The 23925-nt window shown below is 37.5% G+C and overlaps 1 protein-coding gene across 6 annotated transcripts; it reads left to right on the plus strand.

Moving 5' to 3' along the window:
* Positions 1-745: 745 nt before the first annotated feature.
* On the plus strand, positions 746-22536 carry LOC116447095. Of its 6 annotated transcripts, XM_032115786.1 has the most exons (13): positions 746-835; positions 1288-1478; positions 1668-1744; positions 7577-7652; positions 11045-11176; positions 12020-12143; positions 14545-14605; positions 14709-14755; positions 15193-15268; positions 16135-16236; positions 16764-17681; positions 18499-18603; positions 20232-22536. In XM_032115786.1, the coding sequence occupies exons 3-13, from the start codon at positions 1716-1718 to the stop codon at positions 20542-20544; spliced, it is 1983 nt and encodes a 660-aa protein (XP_031971677.1). In that variant the 5' UTR covers positions 746-835; positions 1288-1478; positions 1668-1715; the 3' UTR covers positions 20545-22536. The 6 variants fall into 6 exon arrangements, with proteins under 6 accessions (XP_031971677.1, XP_031971679.1, XP_031971678.1 ...); XM_032115788.1 differs by lacking the exon at positions 1668-1744; XM_032115787.1 differs by lacking the exon at positions 1288-1478.
* Positions 22537-23925: the final 1389 nt, after the last annotated feature.

Below are 23925 nucleotides of genomic sequence, written 5' to 3' on the forward strand. Positions count from 1 at the left end.
CATAAATGCAGCACCTCAAAACTGCTGCACCAAAGCACTTACCTAAGGACAAGACTGAATAAAGTCTTCGAGGTAATAAGACACAACAGAGCAAAGAAAAACATAGTCAAAAATATATGCCTAAAATATTTAATGTACTTGTTCCACGGGGCTAGTTAAATGATACCGTATCAAGTAGATATAAAAACGTATTAACAAACAAATTATGACGATCAACTTTACAGCAGCTCTTTTACTGTAAATCACGGTTTAACTTTTCAGAACGTGCTTCTAGTACGGACAACCATCCTGGCTGCCACCCACTGACACCAACTCAGAGTAGTGTGCAGGAGTACATGGGAAAAATAACTTTCAAGAACTTTTAAAACAAAAATAAATTGGCTTAAGCAAGAGAGATGATTAGCTGGTTTTTAAATCTACATCACTTGCACATCTTTGACTAATGAAGCCGGTCTATTTCGAAAGATCTAGCTGGAGAATAATTTGGCAAAACCATCGCCCGGAGATGCGGCATTCCCGGGACGCCGAGACTGTCCCAGCCCGTCCCGGCCCGTCCCGGCCGCTCGGAGCGCCCCCGCACCGCGCACGCGCGGAACCGGAACCGCCACCGCCCCTCGCCCCATTGGCCCCCGGACGCGCGGGCCCCGCCCCCGGCGCCTCGGCGGCCGCGCAGGCGCAGCCGCGCTCCCCGCGCTCCGCGCCCCTCCCTGCCCTGCCCCGCCCCGCCCCGCCCCGCCCGCCGCCGCCGCCGCCGCGCAGGCGCAGTCGCGGCTCTTTCGGGAAGGTTCTGTGTCGCACCAGCCTTTCCTTCCTCCGCCAGGGAAATCCTGTCCGGGTACGGGCCGCCCGCAGCCCCGCTCCTCCCCGCCCCGCCCTGCCGCCGCACGGGCTTTTCCCTGTCACCGTCTGCAGCCCGCGCCCTTCCCCTCACAGCCCGCCCGCCTCCTTCGACAGCTGCCTGCCCGCCCCCCGCAGCCGGGCCGCGACCTCCCACCGCCCCGGTCTCTGTTTGTCCCTGCCCCGAGCTCCGCCGCCGTCGAGCCCTGGGTCGGCACCGCAGCCGGTCCTGCCCCGGGGACATGCGGCTGTGAGGGGCAGCCTCATCAGCGTTATCTGAGGAGCGGGGGGGATATGGGGGCCGCTCCCCACGCCCCTCCGCCCGGCGGCCCCCCCCCCCCCCCCGAGGTCGGTGGGCGCTCGGGGTCCGCCGGGATCGGACCCGTCTAGGTTAGGGGGTGGCAGGTGATCGTCCTTCCACCGCTGAGGTGCCGGCCTCGCCTCTTGCAGCTGCCCGGAGGTTCTTCTCCTTGAGACGTGTTTTAACTGGGAGCGCAAGGGCGGAATAGACCGCTCGAGCCGCAGGAGTGGGACAGAAGGGACTGCCAGGAAGATCTTCGTGCCTGCAGCGCTGCTGCCAGAGTTAGAGAGAAATCCGCCGCCTCTCCTCTCTCTGTTTTGTGGTCACCTGGAGAGGAGAGGTGAGTTGTCTTTCCCTCTTGTCGTGCTGTAGCAGTGGAGAAATAGGCTAACTTGCAAGATGCAGAACTTCAAGCCCCAGATGGCTGCTTGATTTGTTTTACTTGAGACTCAGCCCTGTGAAAAGGCCCACTGATGGAGAAAGAGATTAGCACCGTGTTAACCGCGCGGTTCTCTCTCCTTTGCTGCAGTGCCCACTTTCACCGCTGCCTCCTGCTCTGCCTGCTCCTGCTTTCAGCATGGTAAAGAAGAATACTATCCCTGATGGGTAAGTATCCCTCACTAAGCAAGAGGCAGGAGCGGGCATCCCACAGAGAAGGGGCACTGACTGCCCCAGGCGTTTTCTTGCCTCAAGCATCTTCACCACCTACAGACAGGTAAGGTAGGTATTTTCTCCAAGACAGGAACAGCCCAGCCACTCATCCCCCAGGTGAGTATAATGCTCCAACCTGTCTGTGAACACTTCTCCTTCATCAACCGCACACAGTTCCTTCTTCCTAATCTTTTTACCCCCAAGTGTATGTTTTTGGAGAAATGGGAGAGTAGTCTGTACTTCTGACTTCTCACATGTTTGCTACTAGGAATGGAGGAAGAGTTGATAAGATGGAAGCAGGTGGTTGCATGCATAAGATCAAAGAATATTTTTGTGAATTCAGATCCAGAAAAATCCCATGTTTTTGTTTCTAACAAGAGGACAACAGAAATGTTGTATCAGTAAAAATAATCCCAAATTAACCCAAATGCACGATACAGGCTTTCTGATGACTTGATTGGGAGTACATATGTGGACCACAGAATGACATAATTTAAAACAGATAAAGTTCTATTCTTCAGCTCTAATAAAGCACAAAAAAAGAAGGCCAAGTCAAGAGTTTTAACCCATGTGTTGCTGATGACATCAATACAAACTTTTTGGATAGGAGGGTATGCTGAGATATAAAGGCACACTGTAATGGGGCAATAACTTGCAGTTTATACACTATTTGAGGAAATAATTACGTTATGCTGGTTTCAGCAGAAGTGTTAAGTAGGTTTAGGAAGAGCATTCTTAGGAGGAGCAATAAGATACAAAAAAACATGCATTCCTGTAATATTTGTTGGTCTAAACGCAGTAAGTAGAAACAAAAGATGAACAGAATTTAAAAAACAAAGAAGCTGAAGTTTTTTTACTAGCTGACAAACTCAGGGATTAAAATTAGAATAAAACTTTAAAAAAAAAGCTGTTTTAAGTATGTCTTTCTCTGAAAATTTTGATGAAATTTCAGTTAAATGTTGGATAAAAGTGAGCTAAAGTGGGTTGGTTTTGTAAGTAGCGATTCAGAAATCCAAAAAGAACTACCTCTCCTTGTTTTCTTCATCCTTGGAAATTGTTACTACAACTTTGAGAATCAGGTGCTCATTTCTCCATTCTTATCCCACCCCCTGCATTTGAACTAGAGAAGCTTTCAGGCTATGTGGATTTCTTAAGTATGGAATAATCAGTGGACTGTACTTTTGACTTCTACAATTGGAAGCTAATACCTTTCAAGGACAGAAACAGCTACTGTCAAGTACTTGGTTAAAAAGTTGGTATTGCCTTCTGACAAAGAGCCTGATACTGAAGTCCTTTCAACTCCTCCAGATACTTAATTTTTATACTGCTGAGAAATCAAGCTAGACATCCACAGGAACGGGGATTTGGCAGTAAAGAAGTTTAAGGCCTTGTCAGCCCCTCAGGCTCATGCAGCACAGCCATTTTTGCTTGCATCTTTGCTTGCACAGCCATTGTTCTTCACTGTCAATTCAGTAAGCCAGAAAAACATAGAAGTCCCTGGAAGGGACTTAAGGAAAACTAATTTGAATCTATGATCCTGCACGTGCAATTTAGTGGCCCCAGAAACAGTTGCTGGCAGAAGTGAGAGTATGGTACACTGCAGCATAAGGACAAGTCCAGACGGTGCAGACCGTGGAAGTACAACCTCAATCACCGTGTTGTAAAGCAGTACATCTACCAGTAACTCTTTCGGTCTAACGGTACAGCAAGAGATAAGGAAAGTGACACTATACATAGGCATCTTTTAAGATTGTCTTTCTGTTAGTGCACAAATTCTTAACACTTTTAATCCAAATTTCATTATGCTAATACAAGTGATACACTAAATTGGAGGTTTTGGTGAAGTTAGTAAGTAGGAATAGGGCAACTAAACAAGAAATGGTGAACTTTGTTTTAGGGCAAGGGGTAATGACTTTAAACTGGAAGAGGTTTACATTAGATGTAAAGAAGAAATTTTTCACTGTAAGGATGGTGATGCACAGGAATGGGTTGCCCAGAGAAGTTCTGGGTGCCCTTCCCTGCAAATGTTTTCAAGGCTGGATTGGATGGGTCTTTGAGCAACCTGGTTTCATGGAAGGTGTCCTTGCCTGTGGCAGGAGAGTTGGAACTAGATGATGCTTAAGGCTTATTCCAACCCAAGCCATTCTATGATAAAGAGTATTTCTCTATTTTCCCAGTAATGTCTTGAAGCACAGCTATAGTGTACAGTGTCCATTGAGGTCTCAAACCTACAAGGTAGTGCTGGTGAAGTAATTTTGTAGCAAAAGGAGATAGCAGTGTAAAAGAGGGATTCAAGTGACCCCTTGCACTGCAGTTTCCACATGGAGTCAAGTTCTGATTCTTCACAGCGTCTCAAATGGTTTTATCCTTCAGTAGTTTTACATCATGATGTTTTAGTGGAGAACCAGAGAGTCCAAGCTGCATAACAAGTCATAAAATACTCTGATGTTTTTACAGATTAGTACACATTTGTGCTTCAGCATCCAAAATCCTGCCATGGGTATAATTACATAAAGTCCAGTTCAGTTCTGAAAAGCATCTGCAGAAATGTCACCTTCTGGCATGTTTCCCTTGAATAGTATAAAATAATACTGAGTGGGATTTTTTTGTTTGAAGGGCAAAGCTGAATTATTTTTGCCTATGCACTGTAAATATGCTTCTTTAATTGAATTTTTCCTGTCCAGACTTAAAGCATCAGCATTTTCATTTAGACAGGAATATTAAATACTGTAGCATAAGGGATTGTACATGTTCAACGATGAGTGGGAGAGAAGGGTGATACTTTATTTGTATTAGTGTTTCTTACCAGTTTTGAATCTGGTGTCTAAAGAGGTATGGAAGTCACTTGGAAAATAAGGCTGCATGTATATCATGCAGTATCAGTAGCCAAAAAAAAAGAAGAGGTTCCATGTAGTATTTTCTAAACAATCTTACTAGAGGTGACAGTATTTCAGTAGTTGTTGAAGTAAATCTTACTCTGAATCAGTTCTAAACCAGAAAATTTTACTGGAAATAAAAGCTTCCATATGACCTTAATAGTAGTGTTAAACTAAGTTATGAAAAAAACGTGTGTTCCACATCTGGCTCTAATAAAAGTTTTAACCAAAGCAGATAAAATATTCAGGTGGATGTAATCCATAATCAGCAACTTCATGCCAGCTTGTTTTTCATTCAAGCCTCTGTTAGCTCTTAGTCACTGGTACGGGGATGATGATGGTGCCAAGTCTTGTGATAACACCTTTGACTCCTGCCTTTCCTCCTTCCACTTAAGTTCAAGCAGGGTACAAATCATGTGTCACAAGTCTCATTCTTACTTGTTAAAATGCTTAGTTAAGTCTTTGCTCCTGTAATTCCTGTTTATGTGACCACCTGCAGCTCGTCTTTGATAATTTCTGCCTTTATCTATACTTACTCTCTTAAGAGTTTGACTTTCCTTAGTCCAGGCCATTTTTGATTGCCAACCATGTTCCTTTGTTGACAACAGAACAAATCTGAATTTATTTCCTTAGCTAATCTTTGGTTAATTTCAATCTGCTGGTTTTATTTTTAGTTCTGCAGCAGTATGCTGAAGTTTCCTTTTTAAATACCATTTTAAAGATAACATGGAACACATACCCTTTATATTTTTGATGAAAAGTGACTTCTGCTCATTTTCTACCATAGAGCTGTCAGCAGCTTTTGAGTTTCTTGCTGATTGTGCAGATTTCTTTTCTGGGAGGATTTAAATGGCTTTAAATACAAGAGAATAAAAACCCAAGTTTATTAACGTCTGACAACAAACTGGGTAATCCTGAGGTATTGTTCTGTCAATCCCCTAATATGAAAAAAAGTTCAGAATTTTTGCAAAGCCTTTTTTACATTGCTAATTAAAATAAGATTTAAAGCCCTTTTTTGATCATCTCTTTTTCACTTCTGAACGCTCCTATGATAATTATGGTTTATTTCCACTCATAGTTTTCCAAGAGAAAGCAGGCTAAAACAGCACTGAATTTCTGATCTTAATGGATTCACGTAAAATTTACATCTCTTATATAGAAGTAAATGGAACATAGTCTCAGATTTTTGTTTCCATATTTTACAGCAAGCATAAAGCTACCAGACTCCAAAGTTTACAAACTTGAAAATTCACTTGGGAAGACTATCATTGTAACACTTAGATAATACATGTTATTTACTTGCAGAGGACTGTTTCTGTTCCCTCGTTGCAGTTAGGAGATACAAAGTCCTGCAAAAATCTATCATTTAATAAAAGGTTTTATTTGAAACAGCTCTCAGTGATCTCATCTCTAGCTTGCCCTTACACCTGCTCACCTTGTATGTCTTCTACAGACCAGCTGTTTGCAACAGCCTTCCTAATGATGAGTTATTACTCCTATGTTGCTTCATTTGTTGTCCATTAAACTAAGCACCTATATGTCTACACTGTGAGCCTTGATCTGTTCTTTGCCCCATGATGAAGATTACAGAGATAAATTAGTGTTAAATACATGGATGTAGTAGATTGTTACATGATTGGTTAATATCAAATACACTTTGGTCACCGTGCTTTGTGTTTCCGTTGTTAGTTTCAAGCATCTGTGAATGTTGATGTTGTTATTTATATACTATGACAAATATAGGTGTTTCATTGAGAATTTTCCCAGCCAACTTCTAGTTTTTGTTACGGTCCGATACGGGAATTGCGAACAAAGCAAAGTACTCAGTGGTTAGAATATTTTAAAATCTAGTATTATGTTTATTTCATAAATGGTGTAGTTTGATGAACACCAGAAAGGAATCTAGAAGCTGTTGGCTGCTCCCTTCAAAGGGAGTATTTAAGCATTAATTCAGAAAATTGCAAGGGAATGGACACCATTGTTAAAGAATCTAGTGGAAATGTTTTGTATTTTAATAGTTGAGGTATTAGCCAAAAATGCAAAAAGCCTGTGTAGATTTTAAGTCATTCAGCTGCACCTTGGTAGGTCATAGAGATAATTTGCACTTGCAGAAGAAGAAAAATTAATAGTTCTATATTTAGTAAGTTACCTCTTTGAAGGTAAAATTGATCTGCTGATGAACTTGTTTTCCTCTTCAGATAATGCTTTTCATCCTTTTTTAAAAAATTGAAATCTCTGAAATATTATAGATCAAGAGCTTTTTCAGTACAGTGTAGAACTTGTGCATACCAGTTCTTTGTGGTTTTAGAATTGCAAGTGTTTTGAGTGTTGTAACAAGTCTTCATATTGGTGATTTGTGCTAGGTTTTGGTGTGATGGAATATCCTCTGTATTTTTCAAAATGTTGAGAGAAAGTTCAATCAGGAGTGTTTCTTTGAAAAAGAAGCATATTACAAAGGAAACATTTTTGGAAAATACAGATGATTTGTATTGCTAATGGAAGTAAACTTTGCATTTCATTGTCAACTAAATGATTGATGTGTGCCTATGGCAGCTTTTTTAAGGTGTTTGATTCAGTCAGGTTGAAAAATGTCCACCAACTACAACAGTACATTTTAACCTGTTGAACCTTACACATCTGCTTTGCTTTAAATTGGTGCTACTTGTTTGTATATGTTATCCTGCCATTTTGAGGAGAGGAATTTCTTGGAAGTTGAAGAAGAAGGAAGGAAGAAGACTCTTTTCAAATGTCCTGGTGATACTTTGAAACCACTTCATGGAATAATTGCAGATTTGGGGACCTAATTATACTGTATGTTAACAGCAAGTTTTATGTGCTTGGTACTGCGGGTGTCTTCTGTTGAATCATGTAACTTGAAAATATTTAAAAATTAATATTTCTTTCCTTACAGATGGCGGAGTTTGACACCAGTTGGACAGCCTATACCAGGAACAAGATTTATTGCGTTCAAAGTACCTTTAAAAGGGGTATGTATAATAAAGTAACTGCAAATTGGCTGTATTAGATAAACTGCTCAAGTAATGAAGAATAGCATGACTATACATGCAAATTTCAAGAAAGTTTTTTAAAAAATAGTTTTTTCAGATTTAGCCCTTTCAGCCATCTGGCTTTTAAAAATAATATTCTATATTTTTCTTATTTTGGTTTATATTTGATGTTACTCTCTTTATTTATCTTTACAAATAATCAAGCTTCTAATCAATCAGCATAATTCATTTGATCACTGTTAAGTGGCCTAAATTCATAATCTTATTTAACATCTTTTCATGGCTGTTTTAAGAAAATCATATGGAAGGGGTTATGATATGAATAACAATCCAGGCAATGTAAGCCAAAGTATAATTTTATGGAAATTAAGCACTCATTGAAGAATACCAGCCACTGCAGAACTTTTAAAATTACAGATCCAGATTGCCAATTTCATAAGCAAAAAGCTTCAGTGATCTGGTGGAATATAGTATAGCTAAAAAAGAAGTCTTCATAGATTTCTTCTATTAATTAAAAGTAATAATTAATTAATTGTAAAGTATTTTTATTAGTATTTCCTTTAGAGTCTTACTGACATGAAGAGCCATCCTAAGATATTATATACACTGAGTGAAATCTTTAAATTCTTCGATTCTAAAAGATGTGGAGGTTGTCTTGTTGAGACTGTTGAGTTCTTTGGTGCCTATGCCTTTTTGGAGGCATTGGGCAAATAAGTGTTAATTTATACAGAAGGGCTAATAGGACAAGTGCTGCATAAATTAACTTCTACAAGTCCTTGCTTTAGATACAGAGGAAATAAAAGTTTCTAAGCATTTTTAAAATACAGTGGCTTGATGTAACCATAGCAGTTAAAGGGAAATGTTCTGTGTAAGCTTTTGTCTACAGATTGCTCTCTAGTATTCATACATAAAAAATTTGGTTCTTTGGGTATATTAGTACCCATTATGTTTTCAGTCACCATTCAGTTCAGTTTTATTAGCAATGACTGAAGTGAAATGCTTGCAGGATTTGCTTCCTTCAGCTGCTTTTACAGCTTTAGGATGATGGTTTGGTTCCTTGGACACCAAGGCTCTCATGCTTAACATTGGTCATGTTCTCCAAGATGTGGATGGATTGTACGGCAGTTGTGTGCCTTTCCACCAAGACTGCCGGTCAACAAATCAAGCTGTGAATATAAAATCCAGTAGATTTATAACTGGCTTCCTTGCTCTTGTCACAAAGACTACTCCACATCAGCATGTTGCTCGTTTCCTGTCCTACTGATCTCCCTGGGGCACAGATCTCTGTTCTGGGAAGCTGTTTTGGCCAGACATAAAGTCTGATACCCAAATATGCAAAATCTGTATCATTTCTATCCCTTCAGTTTGTTCAGTCTCAACTATGCAAGACAGAGAAATGACAAGTCTGCCAGAGACCGTGTGCTTGAAGGTGATAGAGTTTGTGGCAGAATACACATAAAACGTGTAGCTGGCTAGACTGTGATGTTTTTGCAGAGGCGGTCAGTAAATCTGTGTGAAAATGCTGAAGACCTGATTGGTTATAGTTTGTCAGAAGTCCTATTATTTATTAAATTGGTGGAACAGACCTCTTAAATATGCAGCAGTTTACTTCTTTGCTGTGTATTGGGAAATTGACAATTGGTGATTTTGCCCAAAGGGAGAAAACACACTTTCAGTATTTGAAGATAGAAGGGTTATTGTCTTAGAAGATGTGCTGTTAGTAAAGATCATATGTTTACTTGGAAGGATTTTCTGTCTTTCCTTTCACATCGCCATTATAATGCTAGCAGTAGCACTGTAGTGTAGTAAGAACTGGGCAAGTTCTTTCCCGTGCCATTAGGAGGATTTTTAGAATTGATTCTCACGTTCTCAAAGCCCTATTAAACACCTAAACTACTGAATACTCAGCAGGAGTTTTTCAGAAAATTCCAATGAGCCTTTCGAACCATAGTGTTTCATAACAGATTTAACTGTCTACTCAATCAAACAATACATTTGGAGATACCTTATTTTTGTAAATTACATTCCTCCTCAGTTTGTGTCATGTCACATAGTAAAAATTCTTTAATATTCTACTGTAGACCTTTTGCAGATTCATCTTTGTCACCTCAAAGTTGTTCAGTTTCAGATTTTACTAAGAGTTACTGCTGAGTAGCAGTGACCTAACTGACTCATGTTCATTTTGTTTAAACTTCTACAACCTCCACTTTTTTCAGCAGTGCACTGGTGTCTGAAATACATAGGACTGAATACTTTTATTACATGCTTTCTATCCTCCTCCTTTCAGCTCAAGCTTCCTAATCACATACCAGCTTTGATATGACTGCCCTGCTGTTTATTCTTTACTTTGGTTTCCTGTCTCTGTTTCCGGACTTGAGACAAGAGCTTGCTAGTATTTTACATTATAATCTGTACAGTCAAAACCAGGAATGGTTAGTTACCCTATAGCATCTGTGGTTCTAAGAAGTATGTGGTCTGTGGCTGCCTTCCTTTCCAATAGTTCTGAGTCCAGTCTGCTTGAATTTCTTGTTGATGAAGGAACTGACAGGTGGTTGAGGCTGCTGCATCTTTTGCCACTGTCTTTATTGGTTCTGGCTGAGCCTGTGTCAAAAGGCTCTCACAATGGACAAGTGCACTATTCAGAGAAAATCCAGTCTTGAGTATGTGAGGCATTTTCATACCTAAAGTGAAGAACACATTTCAAAAAACACAGCTACAATAGGGTGAGTAAACATTTTTCTCGCTGTTTGTCAAATGAAATGAATTATTCATTATCCACCAACACACAGCTTTCTTAGTCACGATATTTAGTCTTATTTAATATTTCCCAGTGCTAAATGACATGCAAGTACACTGTCAAGAGATGAAGCAGGGATAAAAATGTCTGCATAACATTTGTGGGAAGAAAGTCAAAGCTTTAGAAATGAACTCTTGTATCACAACTTCTAATATTTTATGTGAAATACACTTTTAGTTTTGAGTTACTGTGCAGGACAAAATTTGTTTGGGAGAAGTAGACTGTAGTGTTTTGCTTTTTAGTGTCTTTAGTTACATAAAAATCAGTACATACATGCTGCATTTTTCAGAATTTTTGTGTCTATCAAATCAGAGCTCATTTTAATAATGTTTGTTAACATTTTACAAGCAGAAATGCTCACATTGTCTTGCATTTTCATCTGAATAGGAATACATAAATTTTTGCTTTCTTTTTGGTTACTCTTACCTGTATAATATATGGATGTGGTTCTGATAATTAAACTCTCCCTTTTAAATATTGATGTTTCCTAGTACTAATTGAAACAGATGAATATTACAAATGTCTTGTTATTAGAACATAAAAAAAAAATATTTCTTTTCCATTTTCTTTGTAGGCAATTAACCAGAGGCTTACCCCAACCCAGAAATTTACACCAAAAGACTTAATTGCTGCAATGAAAGCCCTAAATGTGGAGCTTGGATTAATTATTGATTTAACATATACCACACGATACTATGAAGTTAAGGTAACAAAAGCCTAATAAAAATGTAAATAGTTACTGCAACTTACGTTTTAAAATTACAGATTTGCATACCTTGGATTGGAATAGACACATAAGCCATCTAGACTAATTTTGTGTCTCCAATAGAAAATAAATGTTTTATCACAGAGGAATTAACTCATTCTCCCAGCTAGTTACATTTGTGGCTTGTTTGTGTTATGCTAACTCAGTAATGGACAAAGACTTCAGTGCCAGGCACTGCACAAAAGATGCAGAATAGTTACACCCTGTGTCCTGAAGATATTCTCATTTATTCCTAGGTGGTTCTTTTTATTGATCCTCAGTGGAATCCACTAAGAAGGTCTACATTTTTAAACTACTTTATCAATTTAAAAATTTTTAGCTGTATGGTCCAAACAATTGTGATTAATCAGCCTCCTGTTGAAAAGGAGAATAAATGGCAGTGTTATAACAACGCAAATCTTTGAATGCACATGGGCTCTAAGCATTAAGGGAGTGAATATGTGATTATATGTTGTGGATAGGAGGGACAAATACTGATAATGATTGTAAAATGGGTTAGAATGGAATGACAAGAATCAGCTCCCTTAGTTAATGTGCAGCCTTATTAGCAGGGATAAATAAATCTTATGTAGGAACCTTGTTTGAGATGGTCTTTAATGTAGAAATGTTACTGGTAGTTTCTGAGAGCGTATCTGTATACAATTGTGTCAAGATTGTTTTCAGTTTTTATTCGGGATTTGAACTACTGGTTTACATTGTCATTATGTTAGATACTGCTTAAGGTTTCTCATTGTTGCAAGACTTCAGTAATTTTTACCATTGTTTTTTTCTTTTTGTTGTTAGGATTTACCTAAAAGTGTGCAGTATAAGAAACTTTATACTGTTGGACTTGAAGTCCCTGATAATGCTACTATCCTACAGTTCAAAAAGTGGGTCAGAAAATTCCTTTGGGAAAATGCGGGAAATGGTAAATATCAGCATCCTAGGATGTAAAAGAAAATCCCTCACCAAAAATTTATTTCAGTACTAACTGTGCATTTACTAATTTCAATATTCAATAAAATTTATGACGCCAGGGATCTCAGACTTTCTACAGCACTTTCCACTTTATTAGCATAATAAGATCCAGTATGCGAACCACTACGTATCTTTTTTTTCAAACAAAACATATTTTTTTAAAAATGACTGCTAACTTAAATGCCCTTCCCAATAGTGTTACATTTGTGTTACGTGTCAAAGTAACTGCAACAAGGCCTTCATCTGTCTGACCCAAATTGTTTACCATCAGCTGAGTGTTGTAGCTGCCAGCCCTTGATGGATGTTTTAAATAGCACTGGGTCTCTGATGGCACTGGGCACTGATATGTGTCAGCAGTTTCAGTCCATTTAGTCTGACGTAGTGTTTTTTTGACTTATGAGTCCATTATTGCCCTCAGATCTGAACAATTCTTGAAAATCTGATTACAGACCCAGTGTCAGTGTTTCCACAGTGTGGCTGTGCTGCTGTTTCAGTGTCTGTGCAACAGGACAGTTTTTGCTAAGATTGGATAAGGTGCTTTTTTGTGAAAATAAATTAGTGTGTATTTTGCCACAGTGTGTTTGTAGCTTTTAAGTTCTCACTTCTTTTGGTAGCGATTCTTTGTAGGCAGCTGTTACTTGTTTGTTTATCCAATAATGGTGGACCATTCTTTCAGGCCTTTTCATGATATTTGCTGTGGTTCCTTTGGCATTCTCTTTGAGAAAATAGCGATAGTAATTGTCCGAGTGCGTACAGGTTTTACTGCAAAGCATAACAGGGTCTTGCTGTGGGTGGTCAAGTGTTTTGTGAAAAAGTTCTGACCTAAATTTCAGGTATGAGAGCCTGAATTAGAACTACTGGGAAAATTAAAAAGTATAAGAAAAAGCCTTTGTCCTTGCTCAGGAAGTTAGTTTGTAAATTCTTCCTTTGCTCTTTTTGGGCTTAAGGAAATTACCTGGTGATTATTAGTGTTCTGCTGGTTTTGATCTGTTGCTTTATTGTGTGATAAAGAATAGTCTGTATCTGAATCTGATCTTGAGAGAATCAGTTCTTGATTTGTTACTGGATGTTGACCTGCAGTTACAGCTCGTAAGAGCATTTTGGCAGAGCCTATGTAACTTCTGACTTGGGAGAACTTTACTCCTCATAATTTGGCCTCCATTTTAGATTATCCCTCTAATATATAAATTATATAAATAAATATAATATATAAATAAATATATAAAATATAAGATATAAATGATAAATAAATATCTCAGGATTCTTTTTACAAATACTTCCCAAGAAGGGGGGTTTTTTTTAGTGTTTGAGTTGTTAGGACATCAACTTGTAATGAACTTACGTGGCAATTTGATTGTCCTGATCTATGGCAAACAGTTATATTTTGTCTCAGTTATATTTTATGTAATTCAAAAGTTTATCAACATCCTGTTTCAAAGACCGTCTGTGAGTACTGCCTCTGCCAAAACTTTTTTCTTCTGATGATGATAATTTTTCTTCTAAAATCTAGATTAAAACTCTTAATCAGTTATACATTTATTCTTATACCAGCTTTGCCCTTTAAGTATCGTTGTTCTCTGTCCCCACTATTACATTCAGCATCTCAGATTTGGTTTTACAGACTAAATAAGACGAGCTTCCTTCTTTTATGACCATCATAGTATGCCACCCTTTCTATACATATTGAAATTGATTTTTTTTTCATTACATTTCAATATGAATATAAATACTCTGGTTGGGGTTTACCAGTGCCTTGCATGATTGTATTAGAGTTTCCCTATTTCTGTTGGAAATCTTTCATTTGAAACACCCTAGCAATAGTAAGTTATTCTGCTTTTTAGCCTTTGGCCAATTAGTATAATCTTTTTTAAAAAGAAAATATTTCTGTAAAGATTACTGGTCCTTTTTTTCTCCATGTATTTTATACACCTAGGCATTTCATACTTCTAGGTGCATTATGTGTTAGTTGAGTTCCTCAGTTCTACATATGCTTGTTGAGATTTGCTTTCAAACGCATATTTTATTCTTTTTCTCCTGTTACTGCAGTGGCTGAGGCCAGGTGCTTTACCTGGCATCACTCTTTTTTTTTTTTTCTACATTCTGCAGAGTCAATCTCAGCTGTCACAAGTTTGGAAGTAGTGATCTAACAGCTGCTAGAGATCCAGCATAGAGAGGACATATGTCTCATCTGGATGTGTCTGTTTTACAGGCGTGACAGTAGAATTTGTAAATAGCAAGCATTATTTATCATGACCTTGCTAGAAAGGCAGAGATTTTTTTTTCTTGTATTGTGCTAACTTTCTATTAATTTCACTTTCTGAACTATTAAAGACTCTTTCCTTTTTTGATAGAGAAACTCATTGGCGTTCACTGTACTAATGGAATTAATAGAACTGGCTACCTTATATGTAGGTAAGGCTGTATGAAAACAGAAATCATTGTTCACAAAAAAGTAGCATCCTTATATTACTCTGTATTCCCTTTGGGACAATAATATAGTCATGTTTTTCTTCAGGTATCTTATAGATGTTGAAGGCTGGGATCCAGAGGCAGCAATTCAAGGTATGTATATAGTTAGAACTAAGGCACATGTCAGGTTGTACTTCACAATTACTAAAAACTCACAAATACTACAATTCTATTTTAGTATCTTTTCAGTAATTTCATGTGCTGGCTTATGTAGAAGATTTTATCTGACTGTTGATTCTATTCCAGGCAGGACTTGAGCAATAGCAAATTGACAGCATAGGAGGAGTATGTTTTAGCTGCTTAATTTTTTTTTTTTTTTCTTGATAGAGTTTTCAGTCATAGTTTGCTACCACTTCTAGTTTCAGGGTTTTTTAAAAAAAATGCTGCAATGATGCCAGCTTGCTGAAATACTTAATACCAAATTGGAATTTTTTCAAATTCAGCATCTCATGGGGAACAGGAGCTTGCCTTTCACATTTTCTTGGCTCATTTTGAGCACATTTCATTAGACTGTATGGGTTTTGTTTTAGCTTTTGGCGATGCCAGAGGTCATCGCATGGATGGCCTTGTGTATCTCACAGATCTCCGGACACAGCCGATGCGAAGGTAAACAAAAGCTTTTAGTTGCATGCTTAAGATTTTCCAGTGTGTCTCCTAGCATTTTTTAAAAGTTCACTTCCAGTCCTAAGCCAGAATTATTCCCTCTTAAACCTTTAATATGAAACTACACATAGATTGTAAATATATGTGTAGTTGTTTGTGTATTCTCAGATGAATAACATGAAGTGCAGTGTACTTTGTTCATCTTTTCAATGTATATGGTTCGAAAGCTCTTTCAATCTGACAACTACTACTGAACGCTGTTGTGCTTTTATCATACTGTGACGAGTGTATTGAGTGCGTTCTCTCAGAGGCTGAAAGAAGTCACTGCAGAGATGTCTTTATAAGCTGTGTGATCTGCCTGCTGTTGTTGGCACTGTAGAACAAGATATTAAAAAAAATAGTAGAACGATTTTAAGAATAAAAAACCACGGGAACATGGAAGATTTTTCTCGTCCCCTCTGTTCATAGTAGTTGTATTCCTGATGTTTAAGAATGTTATGCTTATCATCACCTTTTCCTAAGAGCAGCCAACCTTTACATCGTCCTGAGGTATTTGTGCCAATGATGCCTTGGAGCAATAAATTGATTTTAAAATTAATATCTGAGTGATTTGTTTCTTTTTAGATTATGAAGGCCCTTTGTTTTGCTCCTATCATTGTTTCATAGTCTGTGCAGGATTAAGTTAGACTCATGTCAGATTTTTAAAATAAATTTACAAGATCAACATTTTCTAAGTTGTCTGTAAGTTTTACTTAACATAAAATTTCTGTCATTCAGAACTGAAGAATTTTAAGGGGGTGGGTTTTTTCTCTGTCAATAGTATGTTTTAAAAAAGGAAGCTTATGTGAGATGGTTTTTTTCGCTCTTAGTAACCTTGGAATGGATGTATGGGATGCAGATGAAGATATTATCCCACCACCACATGCAATGGAAGGATCTGTAGAGCGGTTCCCAAATGAAGATTTTCAAGGGTAATAGGCTGAAACATGGAATTAAAAACAAAACCAAAAAAAAAGGACCACAAGGGAAAAAAATTGCTTCTTACTGAAAATACTATAGATACCCCAAAGAGATTTTATTAATGTAGCCTACTCATGTAAAATGTATTTACAGAATTTGACAAAACAGTGACAAGATAAGGGAAAGAAAGGGAATGTATGCTGTTAAAAGTCTGTAAGTAATTAGTTCACTTAGGAAAATTCGGTTTTACTTTGCCTGTCCTTCTTTATTATTCTACAATAATCTGCAGTTATTTTTAATTAATTTTGAATCACTGTTTTTGCTTGTTTACAAGTACTATAGAATTACAATTGAATGTTTGTAACAGCTTCTGCTTTAACACTGAAGGTTTTATAATCTTACATACAGTTTGGATTATTAGTAGTTTTGATACCTTCATACTTGCAATGTCTTTCATATAAATTCTTGGTTAAAAAGGAATTGTTTTCATTAATGACTTGTAGCACTTCTAAGTATGATACTCAATACTTCTTAACAGGTCTGGGAAAAGATTAAGAATTTATGATGACCACCCTCACAATGACTTGCAAGGACAGATGCAGTTGCGCGATTTTGACTTCATTAATAAGGGTCCTGGACAAAGACGAAGACCATTTCATGACCATCAAACTCAGGATGAATTGAGAACATCAGTGCAGATGAGAAATTGGGACTACAACAGGGGACCAGAACAAAGACAAAGAACCTTTACTGATCACCAGTTTTATGATGATTATCAAGAAGACACGCAGCTGAAGGACCTAGACTTCAGTAACAAGGGACATGGACAAAGTTTGAGACCTTTTCATGGACACCAGTTTCATGATGATTTGCAAGCAGACAGACAGTCTCTTGACTTCAGCAGAGGCCATGAACAAAGGCAGAGATCTTTTCCTGATCATCCATCTCCTAATGATTTGCAGGAAGACAGGCAGTCAAAGGGTTTTGATTTCGGTAGCAGGGGCCATGGCCAGAGACGAAAACTGTTCCATGGCCACCAATCTCGTGATGAATTTCAGACTCAAATGCAGTTAAAAGAATTGGATTCTGCCAGCAGAGGTCCTGGCCAAAGACTAAGATCCTTCCGTGACTATGGGTCACATGATGACTTGCAGACACAGATGCAACTGGGAGATTTTGAATTTGTTAAGAGGGGTCAGGGGCAGAGGTTGAGACCTTTTAATGATCACCAGCCTCGCAATGACTTAAAAACAGAGATGCAACTGAAAGATTATGATAATAAAGGTCCTGGACAACGGTGCAGACCTTTTCATAACTCTCAGCCTTATGATGGCTTACAGGAACAGACTCAATTAAAAGATTTTGATTATGGTAATAAAGGGCATGGACAAAGGCCAAGACCTTTTCGTGATCATCCAGGTCACAATGACTTGCCACGTGAATGGTGTTCAGACAGGTAAAAGCATCCTTGAGCTGTAAGAACAGAATTACAGAATAAAAGTGTAAACCTCACCAGTTTTAACTTAAATTGCAAATTAAGTATTTTTAAAAGTGAATTATTTTAAAATCAATTAATCATCCTTTTAATATATAAATGATCAGTTCATTAACTTTTCTTGGTTTGACTTACGGAAGAGTTTGCTGTAAGCTGGAGTGTTGCAGCTTCGAAAGCCAATGTTTCCTAAATTAGAAGGTTGTGCTTTTTTAAAGTATGTGTTTCCTTTACCTTTTAGTCAGCTTGAAACAGAACTCTTGTCCCACTTTGTTTTGTATAGAAACTTACACTTAAAAAGCTGTCCTCTGGGCAGAAGAGGATATTAAATGTTATTTATCCCGTCAGCCAAACACAGATAAATGGGAATGCTACAAGGAAGTTTGATTTGCCTTTGTTTATTCCTTGAGTTAATAATTTGTTAGAAATCTGTTTGCTTCAGAACTTGAATTATAATCTCACAAATACATGTATCACTTACTAGTAAATCTGTTGGGTTCTGACATATTTCAAAATATTTTTAATATTTCAGAATGTATTTCAGATTTATTGGACTAGTTAAGTTTGATTTAATTTCTTCCATTGTACACTAAAACAGAGGACGTTATTAAAATGAAGCATATGATTTTGAGGTATTAATACAGTTATTACCGTTTTTATTAAAATTTTAAGTTTTATTAAAAGAAGAAATATGTTTATTTCATTTGATGTGTATTTTTTTTCCAAGTCTTAAAACTGTTGGCAGTCTTCTTAACATGCAATTCTCTTGTTTTTTTTTCAGAACCTTTTCTTCCCATGAAAATATACCAGAACCTCATTTCTCCTCATCTCCTTCACTTCACAGAGATTATGGGTCTGATAATGATGACTTCAACAGAAATTACAGGTAAGCATCAGATAGCATACATTGTTTTCTGACTTACCATTGTAGTGTTACTCCCCCAGTTTCCTAGCTAAAAAATATAAATTAACTGCACAGCATAAAAATCTGTGTTAATATTTTTGCTTAAATGCAGTTTAACCCATTGAATCCAAGCACTGAGCAAATAATGTGACTAATTTGTGGTCCATTAATACTGAGTTTTGAGTGTGATTATTGTGTGAATCCCTGATACAATCATTGACATTACAAGCACAGTTCAAGCTAATGAACTACATAATATGAAAATCAACTACCAGTAAGCAAAAAAGCAAAACACAGATGCTATACTTAAATCTTAGGTGCTGTGTACAACGAGCTAAGGAGTTGTACTGTGCAGGATGCTCAGACACTGAAATGGGTTGCCCAGAGCCACCATCCCACATTCTTTAAGAATGGACATAGCCCCTGTACAAACTCATCTAATGAGACTTAGTTTGAGGTGGCCTTAGGTATTTCTAGAGATCCTTTCCAGTCTAAGTGAATCTATGGTTCAGTTAGGGAGAAGATTTAAAAGTTTTAAAGATTGTTTTGAACTGGGTTTATACACCACTTACTTTACCAAGTAAGGAAGGTATTTGAGAGTAAAGAGAATTGAAGCCAATATATCTATTGATGCCTTAGGATTTTAGCTTTTATATTTTTCATATATTTGTAATCCTGCAATTCTTTAGTGTATAACTCTAAAATCCACATAGAGTGTTAGCTACTGTTTTCCCATTTTGGTCAAACGAAACAATTCCTCTCTAGGCCTGGTAATCAAGGGCACCTTACTGTCTCAGGCCCCCAGAAATGAAAACAAAAGTGAGTTGGGGGTGGAGCAAACTTGGGGTAAATGACTTAATTAGCCGAAGCTGTAACTGGAAGATTAACCCCCAGTATGCAAATGGACCAAACTTATAAAAGTATGAAAACCCATGACCCATCATTCATTTTTTGGGTGTAGCCCCTGGGGGGGCCTTCGTCTGCCCTAAATGTACCTGAAGGCCCTTCAATAAATATAACCACTTTTTATTCTCTTAATTTTTCTGGCTTCTGTTTTAGGTAGTCCCAAAAGCCATGAGTTTCTGGCGACTCTGCCAGGACTACCTAAAACCCACCCTAACCTAATGTATATACATTTTTAGATCCTTCCACATGTATTTTGTAGGAGAGTGAGTCTTCTATTGCAGAAAAATTAATAATTAAAATATTTTCCTAAGTATATTATTGCCTGTTGAGACTATGTATTAGAGAGCTATTGTTACATATTATACACAAAAATGAAAACATGGACTTAGGAAAAAACATCCCCTAGGTAAAGATATCCTCAGTAAACAGGTAATTTTAATTGTAAACAGCACTTGAAACAAAACTTCCTCTAGTAGAATTACTTACTGTAAAGAGCTGTAATTTTAATCACTAGAATTAGAAAATTAATACAAACAAGTTTGCAACATCCATAGAGAGGATTTTCCTTTCAGGGGGTAAAAACAAGAATGAGGTTTTGAATTGTTCTTCCAATGTTAGACACAGTTAATTTCTAGTGGTGGCCATCAACAGTAAATCAACTGTTTTATTTCTAAGAATTTCACTGTTCATATTTGTTCTTACAGTAATCGACCGAATTGTCCTGAAGACAATAGGAGAATGCATCCCTCAGAGGAATTTAATAGAGGAAAAAACAGATTTGCACCATACTCCTCACGAACAATGCACTCATCTTCATCCATGCACCAAGAAGATAGTTCAATAGACTATGAAAGAAAGCCTTTTCAGGGTGAAACTACCAGAAACATGGAACAAAGTAAAAGATTACCGGTTGTAACAGTTGATTACAATTATGGTCTGCCACTAGATTGTGGACGTGAAGAGGAAGAGAGATCACATTATGATTTAGCACCAAGAGACCACTACAACTGGAACTGAATAAAAAGGACAGTGTTTGCTCAGCTTAGAATTACATTTACCCATTTTATTTTGTATGTGGACCAATTTTGTTCTAGGCAAATTAGTTACATGAAAATTTCAGTAGTAGAGAACTGGTCTCTATTGTAAGATTAGCTTCTACTGATGTTTGGTTCTTTAAATTTATTAGGCTGTATTTGTTAAGTGTAGTTGGAGACAATGTCTCTGTACACATGGAATTAAAGTAGTCCTTCCTTTTAGTGAAATTGGAACCCTGACACAAACAACCCTTTAAAACAAAGAACTTTCTGAGTTATTGTGGTTGTTTTTTGTTTCACAGTTCTTTAAAATGTATGTGATTTCCAGATGCATAATAAAACACTGCACTATCAGGTAAACATTGAAATTATAGGAAAAATACTTAGAAATGGATGAAGCAAAGTTATGTCCAGTTCATCCCTTAATTTAAAAACAGAAGTTTGAATTATTGCTAACAATCACTGCAGCATTGCAATCATCCACTGAACTGACCTAGTTGCATTGTTTTTCACAGCAGAATTTTTTACCAGATTGCTAAGAACATGTAAGCAAGTGGAGTTTGAATATTCTAAATGCCAAACTTCCTCTTCAGTAATTCGAATGTCTCAGCCTGATTGTATATTTTTCTCCTGATCCCTTAGGTTACCTATGTTTCAGAATAGCTACTGTAGGTAAATTTAACCAGTTTCTCAGGAACAAATCCCAAGGAAGGTAGGTCATGTATGTCACCTTACCTGTCTCGACTAGCCAAGGGCTCTGGTGCCTATATACTTGCACGTCCTTGTTTGTCAGTCATATCTGTCTTACTCCACAGTTCTGTTTTTTACTAGTTTCTTCTTACAGCAGAGCAGTGTAATCAGAAGGATAACTTCTTCAGGTGAGGTCCTTTTAAGAGTCATGTATTGAACAGTCTCCTGAACTGCCTGTGGCTCTCACAAAGGTACTACAACAAACAGTAACTGAATTTATGCCAGCGCTGCACAGAAGCACCAACAGCTCCTATTGTGGATAAAGAAATTATTCCATAGGATGGAAAACAGTATTACTATAATAGTTAGGTAAATTAAAATACCTACATTTTTCATTAATATTGCATTTTAATAAAGTAATACTTTAAAAGGCATCACAATAAATAAGGATAAAGGTAGACCATTACATTAAAATAAACAATTGAATGCAAGCTACTTAAGTCATACGGTTAAGACACTGCCTCAAAAGCAAAGCTGTCAAGCATCAGGCAAGAGAGCAAGAGGGTGTAGGTATAGAGTAGAAAACTGGGGAAAAAGAAGTGTTCGTAGCCAAAACCCACAAAGTTTTTTTGCCTTTTAGTGGTAGCATAAAACTCAGATTTCTGAATTCATGGTCCTGTACTAAATAAGAACTTGAATTGAAAAGTTTGGAATATCTTGTAACTCCTGTTTTGTAACACATGCAAACAGTTCTCCTAGTCAAAGGACTCCATGGATATAAATTCATACTGCAAATGCTTCATTGCCTGTGCAACTGGTAGAACAACTTTGGCTTTGTTCATTGTACAAAGTAAATAGTTTTCTCATTTTCACAGCAGCTTTGTATTTCCCATTAAATTGTATTTGCCATTAAATCTGATGGTGAGCTTCATTCATGTGGTCGCAGGAATGAAGCTCTGTCTATATAAACTGGTGGTGGAACTGAACACTAAATGTTAAGAAAAGGCATTTGTTCCTTCACTTGCCTTTCTTTTTTTTTTCCCAAGCTGTAAGATGAGAATCTTTATCTAGACTTCTTTATTTGGAAGCAAGAAAGATCAGCAGTATGGGCTACTATAGTGCTAGATCCTTTAAAAAATCAACACAAAACCACCCTTCCTGGTATTCTCCAGCAGGGACCCAAGAATTACAGACTGATATTACAAGTATTTGTTTGGGGCTTTTTTATACTATGTATGCAGTATTCATAAAGTGAATAAAGAGTAGCAAACATTTGTCCTTTGTATTTTTGTTTTGTGGTTTGTTATTTAGGATTGCAGTGACCCTACAGTCAATCCTTTGTTACTTCAGACTGGAGAGCTGAAAAGCTGGTGCACTGGGGAGCTCAGTGAAGAAGAAATGTTGTGGCATAAGGAGTTAGGATCAGCAGTAGCTCTTACCAGCCCTTGTCAGTTCCTGCAGGACCCTTGAAGAGTTGAAGTGCAAACAATCAGGTGGAGTAATTCCTGTTATCTGACAAAATAAACATCACTTTCCTACCTATGCTGAATTTCTCTCTTCAGGGAATATTCTTAGACAGGATCTTTCCACAAGTGGTTTTGAGAGGACTGTATGGAAATAGACATAGTTTTGTTTGTTTGTTTGCTTATTTATTTATAATTTAGGATAAGGCTTTCCACCCTATTGTTCCTAATGGAATAAGTCAGAGCTAAGCCCACATAATACTTTACAAATTCCAGCTGACATTTATCTCAAATTCCACAGTTGATTCATCACTGTATATTCACATCTGTACTATTTAATTGCTAATTAAATCCACATGGTGGAGAATGAAATTAAATAAAATGTTTCTTGTTTTTTAACGGAATATTGTATAAATAAAACACAATACTTCTATTTATTTCACAGTTCTACAAAGAGGTCATAAAATCTTGCTGGTCTCTTTTGTGTATGTTCTCAGCAAACCTAGAAATAGCTGTTGTTGTATCACAGAGCATAAAAAGCCAGATAGGGTTGGTTTCCCACTGCCCTGAGTGTGAAATTTTGAAGAAAAACACAAGAATACAGAAAATCCAGCTTTATCACAAAATTATTAAATGAAGTTGTAACAATAACAGCTCTAATATATGTAACTGTTGAACTCAACTCTCAGAAAACTTATTTTTCTGTTGCTGTCCTGAAGTCATGTTTCCATTGGATTTTTATCAGATGGTGAAGCCTTGGTGCCAGCTTACCCTGAGGCATGGTCATCCTGAGTTAGGAAATGTTCAGGTGATTTCTGGAAAAACATTGAAAGTTCAGATGAGTTCTGTGCATAAGGCTGACTCCCAAGAATGGCTTGGGAAAAGAAGAGGTCAGCTCCAACCGAAAACCAGAACACAAGGATACAACCAAATTTATATGTAGTAATCTGCAATGCACAGTGAATTTAGGTTTTGTGTGAAGAACAGTTACCTATAAAAGGCCTAGAAAGGTTTGCATGTGACTCTTTTTTTCTCTCAGCTGAGGTGAAAGGTAAATTACCTACAAGGAGCCACAAGTGTAACTTGGATCCTTCCCTGTTTATTTGCCTCTGAAGTAACGGCTAGGAAGCTGCAGGCTTTCTTTTTGCATGTGCAAAAATGAGCAGTGGTGTGTTACACTTCAAATTTGGGGTGCACTACTACAACCAGTG

The sequence above is a fragment of the Corvus moneduloides genome, chromosome 8 (genome assembly GCF_009650955.1).
Source record: "Corvus moneduloides isolate bCorMon1 chromosome 8, bCorMon1.pri, whole genome shotgun sequence".
NCBI classification, from domain to species: domain Eukaryota; kingdom Metazoa; phylum Chordata; class Aves; order Passeriformes; family Corvidae; genus Corvus; species Corvus moneduloides.

Coding starts and splice junctions, on each gene's coding strand:
- LOC116447095 (XM_032115786.1), top strand. CDS start 1,716: ATGGTAAAGAAGAATACTATCCCTGATGG. Junction 12,144..14,544: donor TTGGGAAAATGCGGGAAATG/GTAAATATCAGC, acceptor CTTTTTTGATAG/AGAAACTCATTGGCGTTCAC. Junction 16,237..16,763: donor CCAAATGAAGATTTTCAAGG/GTAATAGGCTGA, acceptor ACTTCTTAACAG/GTCTGGGAAAAGATTAAGAA.